The following is a 19,700-nucleotide window of genomic DNA, read 5'->3' as shown; positions in this document are numbered from 1 at the left end:
TGAGCTGAAAGAGTAGAGGGGAGAGTTGGTGCATTGATGGCAAGGTTACTCATGATCTGGCAGTGACTGGAGCAAAGCTCAGGAGGGCTACCAGAGAGTTGGCTGAAGAGGCAGAAAAGGGTAGCTTTTGGCTGTGGCTGGGGAGGAAGGACAGAAATCGGGGGACCAACTAACTCCATTGAAAGGTGCAGGAGGTGGCAGGGAGACGTCCTTCCACCAGGAGATATACCAGGACTAAGGGAACGAAACATCATTGAGAGATGGTCCCCGGCTGATGACCCTGTAGCTGGCCTAAGGGCATTGTTGGAGGTGTGGCAGGCAGCAATGCCAAGTAGGCAACATCTTCCTATAAATCTCATTGGGTCAAAACACCAGTCTGAAAGAGTAGAGGGGAGGTAGCCAGTATCAAGAGGTGAGGGTAAGACGTAGGATAAAAGCTGGCAAGTGGATTCAGTTAAAGGAGGGGTGATTGACTGATGTGGAAAAGCTGGAATCGTGACAGAGGCTGGGTTGCAATGGAGACAACAAAGGGCTGCAGATGATCGAATATGAAAGGAAGGTGAAGCATGGAAATAATAAGGGAGGTGGGGTAGCAGATAGAAACAGGGACCCAGTTAGAGGAATGCTGATGGGCAGATAGAGTGGGTAGAGAAAGTGAAAGAAACTGGGTGGTTGAAGGCTGATGGGTGGGGTTGCATGTGTGTAGGAGAAATTGGGTAGACTAGGAGGAGGGAGAAAGGGACAGAGGAGAAACAGGTTACCCAAAATTGGAGAATACGATGTTCATGTCATTGGATTATAGACTAACCAGGTGCAATATGAGGTGCTTTTCTTTGCATTTACACTTGGCCTCACCCTAGCAATGGACAGAGAGACAAAGTGGGAAAGCGGAGGGGAATTAGTATGGCTTGCAACCAGGAGCTCCAGATGGCTATGGCAGATGGAGCGCAGGTGCTCAGCAAAGCAGTTGCCTAGTATACGCTTGGTGTCACCGATGTAAAGGAGGCAACATCAAGAGCACTGAATGGAATAGATAAGGCTGGAGGAACTGCATGTGGAGATGAACATGAACAGTGTACTTAACATTGCTTGTACTTAAGGCAGCTATATCGCTGTGAGAATTCCCAAAATTCAGACTACACATAAATTGGTGTAATGTTATTTCAGATCTTAACTTTTCAGTGTTCAAGTTGTCAGATGTTAATGAAGTATTCGGTTGAGTGCTTCCAAATAACACAAGAACAAACCTGAAACAGAATAATCTCAGAACGTTTGTTTCTTTAATAATTTGTAAAATTATCTTTGTTAAATAATAATTATATTAGACTATGATTATGTTACGTTGATGATATTCTATATAATTACTAAATAATTGAGTCATTGAAAAGTACAGCACAGAAACAGGCCCTTTGGCCCATCTAATCCATATCAAAAACATTTAAATTGCCTATTCCCAACGACCTACACATGGACCTTGGCCCTCTATATCCCTACTATCCATGTGCCTATCCAAATTTCTCTTAAACGTTGAAATCGAGCTTGCATGGACCACTTGTGCTGGCAGCTCATTCCACACTCTCACAACCCTCTGAGTGAGGAAGTTTCCCCTCATGTTCCCCTTAAATTTTTGACATTTCACCCTTAACCCATGACCTCTGGTTGTCGTCCCACCCAACCTCAGTGGAAAAAGCCTGTTTGCAATTACCCTATCTATACTCCTGATAATGTTGTATAACCTATCAAATCTCCTCTCGAGCTTCTATGTTTCAAAGAACACAGTCCTAACTTATTCAATGTTTCCTTATAACTCAGGTCCTCCAGCCCCTGCAACATCCTTATAGATTTTCTCTGTACTCTTTCAACCTTATTTACATCCTTCCTGTAGGTAGGTGACCAAAACTGCACAAAATACTCCAAATTAGGGCTCACCAGCATCTTATAAAACTTCAACATAACATCCCATCTCCTGGACTCAATACATTGATTTATGAAGGCCAGTGTGCCAAAAGCTTTCTTTATGACCCTATCTACCTGTGATGACACTTTCAATGAATTATGGACCTGTATTCCCAGATCCCTTTGTTCTACTGCACTCCTCAGTGCCCTACCACTGACTGTATAAGATGTACCCTGGTTGGTCCCACTGAAGTGCAACACCTCACACTTGTTTGCATTAAATTCCATCTGCCATTTTCCAGCAAATTTTTCCAGCTGATGCAGATCCCTCTGTAAACCATGATAGCCTTCCTCACTGTCCACTACACCTACAATCTCGGTGTCATCTGTAAATTTGCTGAACTAGTTAACCACATTATCATCCAGATCATTGATATAAATGACAAACAATAAAGGACCCAGCACCAATCCCTATGGCACACCACGAGTCAGAGAGGCAACCCTCTACTACCACCCTCTGGCTTCTCCCACAAAGCCAATGTCTAACGCAAATTACTGCCTCATCCTGGATGTCGAGTGTCATCCTGAATTTCTTGACCAGCCTCCCACGTGGGGCCTTGTCAAATGCCTTACTAGAGTCCATGTTGACAACATCCACTGCCTTACCTTCATCCATGTTCCTGGTAACTTCCTCGAAAAACTCTTTAAAATTGGTTAGACATGACCTACCATGCACAAAGCCATGTTGACTGTCCCCAATCAGTCCCTGTCTATCCAAATAGTTATATATCCGGTCCGTTAGAATACCTTCCAATAACTTTCTCACTACTGATGTCAGACTCACTGGCCTATAACTTCCTTCTTTATGTTAGAGCCTTTTTTAAACAGTGGAAAAACATTGGCTAGCCTCCAGTCCTCTGGTTCTTCTCCTGTCACTAAGGATGTTTTAAATATCAGCAATGTCTGCACTTGCCTCTTGCAGGGTCCAAAGAAACACCTTGTCAGGCCCTGGGGATTTATCCAAACTGATTTGCCTCAGGATAGCAAACACCTCCTCCTCTGTAATCTGTACAGGGTCCATGAAGTTGATGCTGCTTTGCCTCACTTCTACACAAAATGCTGGCGAAATTCAGCAGGCCAGGCAGCATCTGTGGAAAAAAGTGCAGTCAATGTTTCAGGCCGAAACCCTTCAGCTGGAATGTTTGATGTCCCACTGATCTCCCTCCTGGCACTTATCCTTGCAAGTGGGCCTAAACCTCCTCCCTCACTACCATTCAGGGCCCCAAACAGTTCTTCCAGATGAAGAGCCACTTCACCTGTGAGTCTGTTGGGGTCATATACTGTGTTCCGTGATCCCAGTGTGGCCTCTTGTAGATTGATGAGACCCGACATAGATTGGGAAACCACTTCTCCGAGCATCTACGTTCCGTCTGCCAGAACGAGCGGGATCTTCCAGTGGCCACCCACTTTTATTCCATTTCCCATTCCCACACCTCTGATAAGTCCATCCATAGTCTCCTCCACTGTCGGGATAAGGCCACATTCAGGTTGGAAGAACAACACCTTATATTCCGTTTGGGTAGTCTCCAACCTGATGGCATGAACATCGATTTCTCAAACTTCCAGTAATTCCTGGAATTCCAGTAATCAAATACAGATGCAAAGAATATATTTAAGATGTCCCCCATCTGCTTTGGCTCCACACATGGATTACCATTCCGGTCTTCCAGAGCACCAATTTTGTCTTTAGCAATCCTTTTGCTTTTAACATGTCTGTAGAATCCCTTAGAATCCTCCTTCACCTTGTCTGCTAGAGCAACTTCATGCCGTCTTTTAGCCTTCCTGATTTCTTTCTTAAGTGTTTTCTTGCATTTCGTGTACCTCATTTGTTCCTACCTGCCTATACCTGCTATGCATCTCCTTTTTTCTCTTAACCAGGGCCTCAATATCTCTTGAAAACAAAGGTTCCCTACACTTGTTATCTTTACCTTTTATTCAAGCTTTGTACTCTCAAAATTTCATTTTTGAAGGCCTATAAACTTTCAAGTACAACTTTGCCAGAGAATAGCCTGTCCTATTTCACACTTGTCAGATCATTCCTGATACCATCAAAATTGGCTTTCTCCACTTTAGAATCTCAACCCACGATCAGACTATCTCTTTGCATATTTACTTTGAAACCAATTGTATTGTGGTCACTGGATGCAAAGTGTTCCTCGACCCAAACTTCTGTCTCCTGCCCTGTCTCATTCCCAAATAGCAGATCCAGTATCGCACACTCTCTCATCGAGACTTCTACGTAATGATGAAGGAAATTTTCCGGTACAAACTCTATCCCATCTAGTCTTTTTACAGTATGGGAATCCCAGTCAATATGAGGAAAGTTAAAATCACCTGCGATCACAACCTTATGTTTCTTTTAATAGTCTGTGATCTCTCTACAAATTTGTTCATCTAAATCCCTGGACTATTGGGGAGTTTGTAATATAGCTCCATTAACATGGTCATACCTTTCTTAATTCTCAGTTCCACCCCTAATGCTTCATTAGACAAGTTCTCCAGTCTGTCCTGACGGAGCACTGCCGTGACATTTTCCTGACTAGTAACGCCACTCTTCCTCCTTTAATCCCTCCCACTCTGTTATATCTAAAAAAAACTGAAACCCGGAATATTGAGCTGCCAGTCCTGCCCCTCCTGTAACTAACTCTCACTAATGACTACAATCTCATAATTTCAGATATTGATCTATGCCTTGAGTTTATCTGCCTTTCCCATGATACTTCTTGCGTTGAAATATACGCAGCTCAGGACACTAGTTGCACGATGCTCAACCGTTTGATTCCTGACTTTGTCTGAGGTCTTAACAACATCTGTCTCCACAACCTCTCCACTATCTGTTCTGGCATTCTGGTTCCCATCCCCTTGCAACTCTAGTTTAAACCCAACCGTGTAACATTAACAAACCTTCCTGCTAGGATATTAGCCCCCCTCCAGTCCTGATGTAAACCATCCCTTCTATACAGATCCCACCTTCCGTGGAAGAGAGCCCAATGATCCAAAAATCTTATCTCCTCCCTTCTACAACTCTTTAAGTGGCCATTAAAACATTCTACAGTCGGAATTTGTTAAACCAAGGGGCCTTCCAAGATTCAGACAATATTCCTCCCCTCAACAATACACACAAAATGCTGGAGAAACTCCTTAGCCATGTATTAAACTGTATAATCTTCTTAGAAATAATAATTAAATAACTAATGATTTGTATCTTGACATAATGTAAATTTTACAGAACATGTTAGAAAGAAACTGTTGCACCCTAAAATCCCTGTGGATTCCTGAGGGTGAATCACAAAATGGTAATTTAATCAGAAACCTGAAAATGAAACTGAAAACATATTGATGAAGCCGAAGCAATTTGTCAAAGGATTGAATTTTGATGATTATCAGTAATCCTTCCATAATATTATACCATATATATGCTAAATTACATTCTGTTAAACATCAGATAGAATCATGGTAGAGGACTTTTGAGGCGCAGAATGATTTATTGGACCTCCCAGCATATTAGGCTATTTTAGATGCTGAAAGTAATAAGAAAGTCCCTTCCTTTCAATAAACCAGTCATTTCTTTCTGGTATTCAGATAAGGATTATGCATCACTCAAGCTGTGGATTTACAGATTTTGACATCTGACTTGTAAATTAGAATGCTATTTCAATTCATTATTCTTTTGTGATCAATATATGGTGGAGCATAATTTACAGCATTTGAACAACAAAAGCTTGCAATAGCACAGTGCCTGATATCACGCCTGTTGGAAGTATCTCAAAATGCTTCATGTACGGTGGCTAATTCTGAAGCTGTTGCCTGCTATGCTATGAAGGCACCAGACTCTTTTGGAATATCAACAGTAAATACTATGCAGATCAGGCTATATCTGTGAAAATGGAGAAGACATCAACATATCATTGATAACTTCTCTCCAGATTGTCATCGTCTGTTTTTTACGCTTTCGATTAGGGGAAGGCCTGATGAAGGGTCTCAGCCCGAAACGTCGACTGTTTATTCTTTTCCATAGATGCTGCCTGTCCTGCTGAGTTCCTCCAGTATTTTGTGTATTTTAGCGAAGGTAAGAATATTGTCGGAATCCTGAAAGCCCCCTCGGTTCAACAAATGCTGACTGTAGGATGTTTTATTTACCACTTAAGCCAGAAGAATCGTCATCTGAAGTACAGCATTGTCCACACGGTAGCACTTCCTCAGAATGACAGAGTCTCCGCTGTAATTAAGACCTGGAAAGGAGCTTTGGACTGAGCAAGAAAGCTTCACGTTTGCAACCTCCTACTATTTGGCTCATGGCACAACATCCAAATGTGATTATGTTACATGAGTTGAAATTAAAATGAGTACATAAACTTTGACATATAGAGTACACTGTCAGTTTGAATTTCCACTCGTGTTTTCCTGGACTTTAATGACACTGATGTGATAACATAATTTTCTCAACTGGAAGGAACATAACTCTGCTGATGATGCCTAAATCATTTTAGATTCTTTTGTTAATTACATTCCTGAGAAACATATACAAACCATATTCTGATCTTAGGTTCAAATAATTTAATGATCATAGTATGGTCTCCTGTACAGATTGGGTGACAGCTTTACAGAACACCTGTTTACTTTACAAAGGTGACCCTGAGCTCCCAAAGCTGTCACTTTAATTCTCTCTGACCTCCCTACCTTTGGCCTCCAACACCTTTCCAATGAATTTTAACATAATCCAAGAAATAGAACCTCACCTTCCATTAGGGTACATTGAACCCTTGGGCTCAATGTCGAATTCAATAGTTTCAGATAACTGGATGTTCCTGTCTGCATCACAATTGGCTTGTTCAAATGTAGGTAATCAACCTGTAACCCAGATTAACCCAGTTTATCTCTCTCGGGGCACCATGGTAGCATGGTGGTTAGTGTGACGCGATCACAATTTGGGGCGTCGGAGTTCAAAGTTCAATTCCGATGCTGTCTGTAAGAAGTTTGTACATTCTTCCCGTGAGCACGTGGGTTTCCCCTGGGTGCTCCAGTTTCCTCCCACAGTCCAAAGATATCCCGGTCAGTAGGTTAATTGGTCATTGTAACTTGTCCTGTGATTAGGCTGAAGTTAAATCGGGCTTGCTGGGCGCTGTGGATGTTAGGCCTGAAGGGCCTGTTCTGCTGCTATAAATAAATAAATAAAAATACTGATGCTACCTGACTGGCATTCTCTTTTATTTTAAGATTTTCATCAATGATTACATTCTGATACCAATGCTTCAACATTGTTTTTATCTTCACTCTGTTCTGTCCTCATTCATCTCATCTACTTACACCTCTTCCAGATAGCCAAAAATCCTTCATCCCTCTGTGTCAGATGGCACCAGCAAGTCTGACCTCCCATCCTATCAAGGTTCTTGCTTTTCACTTTCCACTCCCCTCTCTTCTGAGCAACAGAAAATATGCTTACTTCTTCCGTTTTCTAATTCTTATCAACTCAAACTGCCTAAGCTGCTGAGTATTTCTAGAATTTTCTGTTTTAATTTCAAATGACACACCTGGCTGTGTTGATCGCAATTCAGATTGTTAGTGGGTTCAGTTTTAAGGTAAAAATTACTTTTGTTTCAGAGAAAATTGTAAAATAATAAACTTCCACTTTGATTGAACATTTGGAATAATAAAGATTCCAGGGCTGGGGAGGAATGCCATCAGATACTAGAACAGGTGAGCAGATGCTTTAACAGTGAATACTGAGCAAGCAGCATGGCAGAACACACACCCTTGCTACACTGCTGACTAATTACTTGCCAAGATAGCATCTTGCTGCTTGGCCTTTACATTTCTATGACATAATATGTCGAAAACTTGGCTGGAAACAATTGCCTGAGGCTTTGCAAAGACATTTTTATTTTTTAAAAATCAAAGTTGACATGCAAAATCTAAATTAGAATCCAAAGTGCAAAAATAGGCTGTGAACTTGCCTGTGGATTATCGGTATTATCCATAGGAAGTTGAGGGATAAAGTCGGGGGGTGGGGGGCTGGAAATTGTGATCCAGCAGAAACATTTTAACATTGCAATAGCTGTTTGGAATAAGGAATATGTTAATGAAGACTGCAAATAAGATCAGTAAAACTGAAAACTACTGAACGTTCTCTGCAAAGTCAGAAAGCATCCATGAAAGTTAAAACAGAGCTAACGTTTCAAGTCGATAAATTTTTTGGTGATTGACTAGAAATACTCATTTTGTTTCATTGTATTTATATATTTATTGAGCTACAGTGCGGAATAGGCCCTTCTGCCCCTTCGAGCTGCACTGCCCTTCAACCCTCAATTTAACCCAGCCTAATCACAGGACAACTTACAAAGACCAATTAACCCACCAACTGGTACATCTTTAGGCTGTGGGTGAAAACTGGAGTCCCCAGAGGAAACCCACACTGTCATGGGGAGAACATACAAACTCCTTACAGGCAGCGGCGGGAATTGAACCCCGGTTGCCTGTACTGTAAAGTGTCATTCTGACCACTATGCTACCAACACACCTTCCACATCTGCTACCTGACTTGCTAGGTAATTCCAGAGTTTTCTGAGTTTATTGCAGACTTCCAGCAACAGTTTGTATCATACTCTATCTCTGCAATGAAAGACACTAAGAATGATCTGATCCCATCTCTGATCAGTGCTATTTTCCACAAAATCAGTTGGTACACAATGGCAGGAAACCGCAGGAGGCTAATAATGAACATCTGGTTGTGACTGGACTTTGATGCAATGGCAAGAATCTTAATTGATGACCTGACTTTTCCCATTAACCTTCTGCTAGAGATCATGTGTGAAGATTTTGTTATTTTGGTAATTGTTTAAGTAGTTTTTAAACAATACTTTGCCCCATTACATTTCTAATTTGTTAAAGTAACATTGTTATTTAATCAATGGATGGTTATCACAGAACTGGACGATTGACCTTAATACTTCACCCATTTTGTAACAGCTGAAGTGAGTGTAAAGCACTTTTCTGTATGTCTTCAAAATAATGAGACACTATGCAATCAGGGTTAGCACTGAACTGTGTACTGAACATCAGTGATCTCTCAGTAAACATCACAAAAACATTCTCTAGTCATTAACCCATTAATAGTAGTAAACTGCTTGCTCCTTTCCAAGCCTACAGCCATGACTGCAGTGCAACAGTACTTCACTGGCTGGAAAACGTTTTGGACTGAATCTGAGATTGCAGAAGGTGCCATAAAAATGGTCTTTTGTAGTTAGCAAGTAAATCAGACAGACATGTTCATGCTGGTATATATTGCAATTAAGGGGTGGGCTGGAGAAAGCTAGTGGGCAGCTTGGTAGCGTAACGGTTAGCAATATGGTTTACAGTGCCAGCTGTAAGATTGGGGTTCCGTTCCTGCCACTGTCTGTAAGGAGTTTGCATGTTCTTCCCATGACCACATGGGTTTCCTCCAGGTGCTCCTGTTTCCTCCCACATTCCAAAGGCGTATGGTTTGGGTTAGTAAATTGTGGGCATGCTATGTTGGCGCCAGAAGGGTGGCAGCCCTTGCGGGCTGCCCAACACAATCCCCACTGATTTGATTTGATGCAAATGATGCAGTTCACTATGTATTTTGATATACATGAGACAAATAAAACTAATCTTTAAATCCTTATCTTTATTTGACTCAACAACCATCTGCCAGAGGAACTCAGCGGGTCAAGCAGCATCTATGGGAGAGAAGGAACTGTTAACATTAATGTCAACAATTCCTTTACCTCCCCAGATGCTGCTTAACTTACTGAATTCCTCCAGCAGATTGTTTGTTGTTCCAGATTCCAACATCATTTGGTATCTAGAATGGAAGTTTTGTGCAGTTTCATGGAAGCGGGATGGTAGTTCAACGAAATAAAAGCTAGCCTTTTCAGGGCAAATTATTATGGTTGCCCAAACCCTCCTGAGTGGCTAACTGTTGCCGGGTGTTCATGAATCTGTAATTATGCTGTCATGATGTGAGAAGCAGAGTAGGTTATCTTCCATTTGAAAACTGCATGATAATGTTATGGCCTGGGAAAAATCATTGGCAGGGAAAATGGATAGGAATTAAAATGTCACCAATTGACATGGAGGTTTGGTGTTCTAAGAGCTACTTAAACTGTAAATGTATAATGGATATTTTCAGTGCTGGGGAGGTGGGCATCTGGTATAACTAATGTACAATAGTGGTTGAAGTAGCTGATATCAATTACATCAGCTGACAGTGACCCCTCCCATTGAGGATTCTGGCCAATTCAAATTGTGTATGTGTGTGTGCGTGTGTGGATAAAGCAGGGTTTGGAGTACTTAGCTGGACAGAAGCCACTGAGAGAGACTGTAGGCATATTAAACTGTTTGCTCAGTCAAACATAAAACCTGTCAGATTCTCTTCTCGTTGAAAAACTCTGTAACAGCCAGCTGGCATATAGCTTACTTGACCTCCAGAAGTAGAAAGAGGGCCATGAGAGTCTGTTCCTTTACCACAGAGAGCAGAGGCAGAAGGATAATTCGGAGCTTAGGTAAAGTCCAGCATGGCTAATGGTCAGCCCCATACTCCCTGCTCACAAGTGGTTTCTTCAGCATCTTTTGAAGGGATGGACTCAAGTCAAAGCAAAGGCGGTAAGATTTCTGTGAAAAATGAGCTACTTGGATCATAAATATTATCACAATACTTGCTGTAATGAGGATTTAGTTGTTGTTTTCAAGTACATTGTATTAGCTAAGCTGGTATATCGTTGACAGTGCACAGCACTCGTATTTGTTGAACTGCATATTGCAAAGAATTATATTGTCATAAAAGCATTGTTCCAACTCTGTATGCTTTGCTAGATTCTCTTAAATTATTCTAGCTTATTTGTTTTCTTTGTTCTTTGGCTTAGCTCCTTACGAAATTGTAAAACATCACAGAACAGGAACAATGGGGAATACTTGAAAAATTGTTATTTCAAGCCAATCTTGACTCAGCTGCAGAAACTGATGCCACGTGTCAAATCTGGGTGCAGAGTAAGAGTGGTAGTAACTTGTCATGTCACTACCAGACAGAGTACGGAGTGTGAGATATTTTACCTTGCAATGATGTTGTCACCTTGTGAAGCTTTAAACGAGTGAAACCTTTGCCGGGTTTACACAAACACCCCGAGTAAGCAGAACAGTTTTGCATTTCAGTCAGCTGCTCTGCTCTCTCAACATTAATTAAAGATGGGGTATTTCTCAGCACTTTCTGAGGAGCGTTGGCATGAAAAATAACTTGGTGCTTCTTGACAATATATTCCCCCTCCCTAGTAAGGTAGTGCTTGTAACCTGGCAATGGAAATCAGTGCAGACACAAACATACTCACTGCACTGGTATCAAGTTTTAACCAGGTGCGGACCTATTTTGAATAAACTGCCAAACAAAGAGTAAACAATAAAGTATGTCCACATTGAAGAGTTTTTTTTAATCTTTATGCTTAGATTTTTTGTTACTCAAAGACTGTGTTAATTGAACTCTGCCTAAAATGACTGTCCACAATAAAAAAAAGCCCTTAAAATGAAAATGTGTCCTGGAAATTGCATTTGAAAAATGAACAAGAGTTGGAATAGCTGAGCTGGAGTTAGATAACTTGCTCTAGCTTTCTATTAATTTGTCCTAGGAGTGATTTTAACTTGTTTTATATTGCTAAACTTTTATTATCTAATGAATAAAGCATCAATAGTCTCAGAAAATCTTGAGGGCATGCCTTTGGAATCAGTTTTCAGTTTTCTTGGCTCGACTGAGTAAGGGTCCAGACAGGTGCAGGTTCAATTATTGATTCTGTGATGTTATACTTATATTGGACATTGGCTTTGGGAGTTAGCAGTACAAATTAAGTTAGGCAACAAATGAGCTGTAAAGGAAGGCAAATTTAATGTTAGCATTCATTTTAATAGAACATAAAAACAGGATGCAATGCTGAGGCTTGTTAAGGTGACAGTCAGGCCATATTTGGAGTATTGTGAGCAGTTTTGCGATTCATATCTAAGAAAGGATTTGCCGACGTTGAAGAGGCTCTGGATAAGGCTCACAAGAATGATCCCAGGAATGAAAGGGTTAATGTATGAGAACCATTTGATGGCTCTGGGCCTGTACTCACTGGAGTTTAGAAGAATGGTGGGGGGAGGGGGATATCATGGAAACCTATTGAATTTTGAAAGGTATAGCTAGAGTGGACATGGAGAAGATGTTTCCTATAGTGGTAGTGGGAGAGTCTAGGACCACAGTGCACAGCCTCAGAATAGAAGGCTGAGTAGAACAGAAAAGGGATTTCTTTAGTCAGAGGGTGGTGAATCTGTGGAATTCAGTGCCACAATCAGCTGTGGAGGCCAAGTCATTGAGTATATTTAAAACGGAGGTTGCTAGGTACTTGATTAGTCAGGGTGTCAAAGGTTATGGAGAGAAGGCAGGAGAATGAGGTTGAGAGAGAAAATAAATCAGCCTTGATTGAATAGCGGAGAAGACTCAATAGGGTGAATGGCCTAATTCTGCTCTTATATCTTATGGTCTTATCGTGAAATAATGATAGGAATCAAGACTGGATTGTTAACAGGAGAGATGGAACCGAAAGCCATTATAGTATGTAAATATATTAGGATAATCAACTTAATTGCAAGAAAACTGATCAAATATTTGAAGGGGAAGTCTATATGGACTACCGTTTCATGCTAAAACATTATGATATTCATGTGCCTCTGTGTCTGCAATTAAGAATACAGTATATCACTACTATTCTTTCTCTCTTCCCCTGCCTTTCTTACTCACCATCACCTTCCAACTTCCCCACCCCCCTCCCCCAGTTCAGTCTCACTTTTTATCTTTTATTTCATTGTCTATTGTGTAAAACTCAACACCAAGCGGTTGGTACAATGGCCCAGCCCGTAAAACTGCTCCCTCACAGCTCCATTGACCCAGGTTCAATCCTGGCGTCAGATGCTGTCTTCATGGAGTGTGCATATTTTCCCTATGACCACCTGGATTCCCCCTGAGTTGTCTGGTTTCCTCCAACGTTACAAAGCTGCGCAGATTGGTAAGTTAATTAGCCACTGTAAATTGCCCCTAATGTGCAAGTAAGTGGTAGAATCTGGAGGGAGGAGATGGCATTGGTAGTTGGTTTATTATTGTCACAAGTACCAAAGTGAAAAGCTTTGTCTTGCTTACAGATCATTTCATCACATCAGTACATTGAGGTTGTAGAAGGGAAAAGAATTAATAGAATATGGTGTTAAATTTTCAGAGGAATTGCAGCGCAGGCGGACAATAAGGCCATAACAATATGCATTGTGAGGTCAAAAGTCTGTCTTGCTGCACAAGAGATTCAATAGTCTTATAAGAGTCAGATAGAAGCTGTGCTTGAACTTAGTGGGATATGCTTTCAGACTTCTGTATCATCTGTACTGGACAACAATTTTTTTCTTAAGTGTTGCGTCCTCAGAATTTTTTTTGTTTATGATAGACCACTTGAAGCTGAACAGAAATATAATTTCAGACTACTTGTATCACATAGGAATTGGGAGAAACAAGAAACTAACTTTTATTGAATATATTGAGTTTAATTGCATAATAGTGCTGCCACTTTGCAATAGTTCAACTAAGCTAAAAGCATTTTGTTGATGATTTCAATTCATAATTCAAGTCAGAATAACTGATGCCAAGATTAAGGAAGGGATTTTTGTTGGTCCGCAAGTCAAACAGGTCATCAATGACAGGCAATTTGAAGGACTTCTAATGGGACTGGAGAAAATCACATGGAAGGCATTCAAGGATGTTTTTGAAAATTTTCTTGGCAACTATGCTGCAGCTTCAAATAAAAATAAAAACCACTTTTCATACCTGTACCTATCTGTTTTGCTTTCCTTTCCATCTTCAGCTGCTGGTCTTCAAAATAATTGCTACCTTGACATTTCTTATGTTCTCACCAACATAATCAAAGATCCCTCCTACCCTCGATATTCTCTCTTCTTCACCACTACACTGGACAAAAAAAGACTTTGCTTCCTGAATACCTTTGGGTGTGTCTTATGGATTTTGAGCTGCTGATTATGAAAATCAACATGAAATCTCCCTATCATGCACCACGTTTCTTAAAATCACCTATGAATTATGAATTGAAATCACCATATAGGTGACTTTAAGAAACATGATTTTTTTGTCCAGTGTAGTGGTGAAGAAGAGAGAATATCGAGGGTAGGAGGGATCTTTGATTATGTTGGCTGCTTATTGCAGGATTATTGTGGATGATTGATAGTCAGCAAAGACTGAAAGGTCTGTTTCCCTACTGAATACTGTAACCATATAAGAACAGTTCCATAGAATATCAAAATGGAAATTGTTGGAAGCACTCAGCAGGTCGAGCAGCATTCATGGGGAGGGAAAAAGAATTAATGTTTTGGATCCTTCATCAGAACTAGAAATGTGAGAAGACAAATGTGTTTTATGTTGCAGAGAGGGGGAGAAGTGTTGAGAACATAAGAAATGTCAAGGTAGCAATTATTTTGAAAACCAGCAGCTGAAGATTGAAAGGAAAGCAATGCGGATAAGTCCAGATATGGAAAGTGTTTTTTATTTTTATTTGATGCTGCAGCATAGTATCAGACCCTTGTAGCCCAGTGAGCCCACCAATGGCACCTGTATAACCAATTACTCTACTAACCTGTAAATCCTTGGAATGTGGGAGCATTCGGAGGAAATCCGCATGATCATGGGGAGAACTGTCAAACTCTTTACAGACCGCAGTAAAATTAGACCTGGGACTCTAGCGCTGTAGTAGCGTTACGCCTACGGACACCCTACCGCGCTTCCACCCAGTTTTAGATAGGTTCAACTAAAATTGTTAAGTTCAATATTAAATTCCACTGACTGTAATATTCCCAGGTGGAAAATGAGCTGCTGTTTTTCAAGCTGACAGTGGGCATTGTTGGAGCAGTGTGGGAGGTGGAAGAAAGAGAGATTGGAATGGGAGTGGACAGAGAATTAGTAATGGGATACTGAAGCTGTTGGTCAACTTGTACACCTAGTGAAATACACTAAATTGGAAGAAATTCCAGTGAATTGCAGCTTCACCAGGAAACAGTGTTTGATCGGGGGCATAGAAGAGACAAGATGAAAGGTCTGGTGTCACACCTCCTTCAGTTGTGAGAAGGGGAGTGGATACTGCAGATGGACGGGTGGACCAGATAGTTGCAGAGGATTTGGTCTGTTCAGAGTGCTGAAAAGAGAAGAGAAGCGGGAATGCTATGCCTTGTGGTGGAATCCCATTAGACAGGCGCTGCTTGACCTGCTGTGTATTTTCAGCACTTTATATTCCCATGTCAGATTTCCAACACCTCAAGTACTTCGCTTGATATTTTCATATACAGCATGAAAATCACTTCATAACAATCAAAGGAAAACTTCACAGAAAAGTGCCACATCAGTGTTAGACATAGAAACTAGAGAAATAGTTATCCTTTAATGATGAATATACAGTATGTTTAAACCTAGTACAGATTTCTATTCCCATGTGAATTAAACCTGAATTTTTGATTGAGTATTTGGGGGAGAATTAGAATATATTAGTAAGTTTGTTACATTCCACTGAGTAGAATCTCTGAGAACCTTAGAAATAATGGAGTATGTGTTAAATGAGGAAGCTGATATACTTCCTCTGTTTATGGCAACTGCAAATCATATGTTTCTTGCAATTGTCTTGGTAATTAAAAAGCATGTGAGTCGTCAATACAATCACTGCTCACCTTTAACACAGTAAATGTTTGCAGCGAGTGTGTTTAATCCAGAAAGGATGCTGATTAGTTATTGAAAATTTATCAGAATTGATTGAAACCTTGGTCCAAGAGGTGGCAAATAGAGTTGTTACATCAATTGTAAATTTTAAATTTCTAAACATCACATTCTCCCTTCTTATTTTTGACTCTTAAGTGCAATAAATCTTAAGAGCTCATTTATTTTCAATGGAAATGATCCATTTAATTGTAATGCAGCATGCCAATACAATTGCACTGCATGGTTATATAGCTGAACTATGATGATAGTGTAACATATTTAGTTGAATCAGTATTCTACAACCCACGCTATTCCAAACAGTTGATATAAATCACCTGAACCCTTTAGTTAGCATGTGTCCAAATTTTCACTATCTTCCACAGGCAGCCACAGCTTCCAAGAACAGACCAAGAGCCACAAAATTACTTCCAAGGTGCATAAACTGACACAGACTTTCTAAATAAAATATTTAAATGTTTCTCTATAATTTAGTTTTTAATTAAGTTGATATTTATTGACTCTGGAGATTTTATATCAGAAAAAGAACAGCAAATGGTTAACTCCCTTATGTATTCATTCAGCATGACATGCCAATGAATTAATGCACTGAACTGTAACATGGTAGAACTAGGATCTGTGCCCACACAGTTGCAATTCCAAGTGCAGTGCATGGTTTTCTGTGGTGCCAGTAGTGATGTTTGTAGAAGCTTCGGAGGAATTTGTTGTTTTCACAGAAACAATGCTCCCTTCAGCCTAGTGTTAGGCAATTATCCAGTAAAAAATGGCTGAATACCTACAGGTTTGGGGGACTGAGAATAATATTCTATCAAATATTTGAAACCAAAAAATTGTCTTCTACAACATGTCACTTGTTCTGTCTTTGGACTAATCATTGTCTTTGTGCCTTTTTATTTAATAGTAGAAAGATAGTAGGGAGACTATAATCAGTCAAGATTATTCTTGCTACAGTAAGCTGGATTGGTGGGCTGAATAAATAATTAATATTCATGAATTTTAAAAGTATGGTGTACTTGTAGTGTTCCACCCCTTCCAATTCCATCACTTCCTCAACCCTTCACTATGAGAAAGCACCAGGAGATAATTAGTGATCACAGATGGAAATTTCAAGTGCCAGAGGTATGTTTGAGAAATTAGACAACAAGTTGTGACAATCCGATTAGCAGACATCCCACCTCTCCCGGAAGTTCCGGGAGTTTCCCACATATTAATAGTGGCTCCCTGATGACCGCAAATTATATACAATATCCCAGAAATCAATTTTTTTGAGAGAGAGCCAGAGAAAGCAAGTGCGAGAACGACCATGAGAGCGGGAGAGTGAGAGAGCGAGCGCGCGCGCGAGAGAGAGTGAGAGAACAAGGGTGCATGAGAGAGAGAGTGAGCGTGGCAGAGTGTTCCAGAAAAAGAAAATATAAAACGTACGTCACCCCAGACTACCCTAATGTGTACCCCTGCCTAATAGGGGTCAAAATAGTGACAGTGTTGCTCACTGCACTGTTTGCAACAGTGACTTTTCTATTGCCCATGGTGGGTTAAGACTGTAAAAGACATGTTGAGGTGAGTTTAACAGGTGTCATTCGTTCATTAGCATAGCTAACGTTATTTAAACTAGCTGGCTGGCTGCTAAGGAGCTACTCTATTGCAGACATCCCACCTCTCCTGGAAGTTCTGGGAGTCTCCCACAAATTGATGGTGCTACCTCCCTGAAATGAGTTTTTTGTAGGGTGGGATGTCTGCGATTAGAAGTGTCTCAAACTTGGTAGCACAGGCTAAAATGCAAAGCATTTCAACGCTCACAGAGCAAAGGAGGCTATACTGACAGGGGCAACTGCATCTCCAACGTTATACAACATGGAAAGGTGACCCAACATCTACTGATGCTCTCCATATAAATGGGGGGGGGTAGTGTTGTGGGAAAGTAACTATTAAAATAACAGTACTTCCTCCCCACCATTGAGCATATCTACATGAAACACTGTTGCAGGAAAGTAACATCCATCATCAGAGACCCTCACCACCCAGGACATGCTCTCTTCTTGCTGCTGCCATCCGGAAGAAGGTGCAGGAGCCTCAGGATTCACACCACCAGGTTCAGGAACAGTTATTACCCCTCAATCATCAGGCTCTTGAACCAAAGGGGATAACTTCACTCAACTTCATTTGCCCCATCACTGAGATGTTCCCACAACCTATAGACTCACTTTCAAGGACTCTTCATCTTGTGTTCTCAATATTCCTTGTTTATTTATTTATTATTATTATTATTTCTTCTTCTTTTGTATTTGCACATTTTATTGTGGTCTTTTATAGATTCTACTGTGTTTCTTGAATTTGCTGTGTATGCCCGCAAGAAAACAAATGTCAGGGTTGTATATGGTGACATATATGTACTTTGATAGTAAATTTACTTTGAACTTCCATGATTTGCAGGTTTGATTGAGCAAATTGCAAGTGCATTGAAAAGACATGCAAAATAGTGATAATTTTATGTAAGGTAAAGGTTTAGATCAGCAGTCTGCATTCAAAGTATATTTTTCTTTGGTTAGGGCTTGCCCTAACTCTAATGTGTGGAATATGAAGTACAATAAACTGCCAAAAAAGAAGGCTTAATGACTTGCATCCTGTTATTTGTGGAAAATTCTTATCATTTCATAAAATGAACATGTCCATAACAACACTCCTCTATGAGGCTAAAATGCAAAGCATTTCAAGAGCAAAGGAGGCTTCACTGGCCAGGGCAAGGGCACAGGATGAAAGATCACTGCATCTCCAAGGTTACACTACATGGAGAGGTGACCCAAGCTAAAAGATCAGTACAGTGCCCAGAACACAATTTTTACAGTGATTTATACACGATAAGAGTATGCAAAATACAGCCAGGAATTTACCGCTCTGCCCCTGATTTCCTTGTACTAATCCATGTCCTTTTATTACTTTAATATACAAAAATCCACTCACCCCTGTCTTTTAGTCCACTTGAATAGAGAATTCTGAAGATTCACCTCCCACTAATAAGAAATTTCTTCTCATGTCAGTGACCCCTGTTAAACTACATAAGACTTATTTCATTCCTCTGAACTCTGGAGGTCTTGTCTGCTTAATCTCTTCTCATGAGATCAGCTTCCCATCACTGGAATCAATTTGCTGAACCTGTGATCCACTCTGTTGGAAATACAGTATATCCTTCCATCAGTAGGAAAACCAGGGCAGCGTACAATATCACAGTTGTGCTTTCGCCTGTGCTCTCTTTCACTGAAAGTGAAATCTGAATTAAAAACAGAAAACAGTGCTGGTCAGGCAGTATCTGGGGAAAGCGAAACAGAATTAATGTATCAAGACAAAGCCCCTTCTTCAAAACTGGAAAAGGGGAAAAAAACAGCAAACTGTTGAGGCCAGTTCATTAGCTATGTTTAAAAGGAAGTTAGATATGGCCCTTGTGGCTACAGGGGTCACGGGGTATGGAGGGAAGGCTGGGTTCTGAGTTGGATGATCAGCCATGATCATAATAAATGGCGGTGCAGGCTCGAAGGGCCGAATGGCCTACTCCTGCACCTATTTTCTATGTTTCTATGTTTCTATGTTTCTAAAACAAGTAGTCTGTACCAGAATGGGTCAAGTCATCCAATGTGACATTGCCCTAGTTCTTCTCTCAGTACACCTGACCACTTGCATTCCTTTGTCTATGTTCGTCATCTCTAACAGTCCTCATTGTATAGATTTTTATGAATGAAACACTGGCTCACTCTCCCAGGGCAACTCTAACTTCACCTCACCTTACCAACAATGTCTACTTTCTCGTATCCATCTCCCCTCCACCCACCTTGCATTATTTTTTTCTCTCATTCCCCGTTCTAATGACCTGAAACATTAACTTTGTTTTCTTTCTTCAGATGCTACTTGGCCTGTTGAGTGTTTCCAGAGCCATACATAATTGCAGCAAGTTGTCGTT

At 40.6% G+C, this 19,700-nt stretch overlaps 1 protein-coding gene across 7 annotated transcripts in view; it reads left to right on the top strand.

Moving 5' to 3' along the window:
- The window catches only part of mpp2b (MAGUK p55 scaffold protein 2b), a 602,124-nt gene that overhangs the window by 402,109 nt on the left and 180,315 nt on the right, over positions 1–19,700 (top strand). For 3 of the 7 annotated variants that reach the window (XM_063037934.1, XM_063037936.1, XM_063037933.1), the window contains exon 1: positions 10,235–10,578. The exons of 2 other annotated variants lie outside the window; for them this stretch is intronic. In XM_063037934.1, the coding sequence (XP_062894004.1) occupies positions 10,491–10,578 (88 nt within the window). In that variant the 5' untranslated portion in view covers positions 10,235–10,490. Of the gene's footprint in view, positions 1–10,234; positions 10,579–19,700 lie in introns of those variants that run through there. 2 more of the 7 variants (XM_063037935.1, XM_063037929.1) reach the window with 1 other exon arrangement.

Source organism: Mobula hypostoma, chromosome X1 (assembly GCF_963921235.1).
Source record: "Mobula hypostoma chromosome X1, sMobHyp1.1, whole genome shotgun sequence".
Classification (NCBI taxonomy): domain Eukaryota; kingdom Metazoa; phylum Chordata; class Chondrichthyes; order Myliobatiformes; family Myliobatidae; genus Mobula; species Mobula hypostoma.
This window is presented reverse-complemented; position numbering and strand designations above follow the sequence as displayed.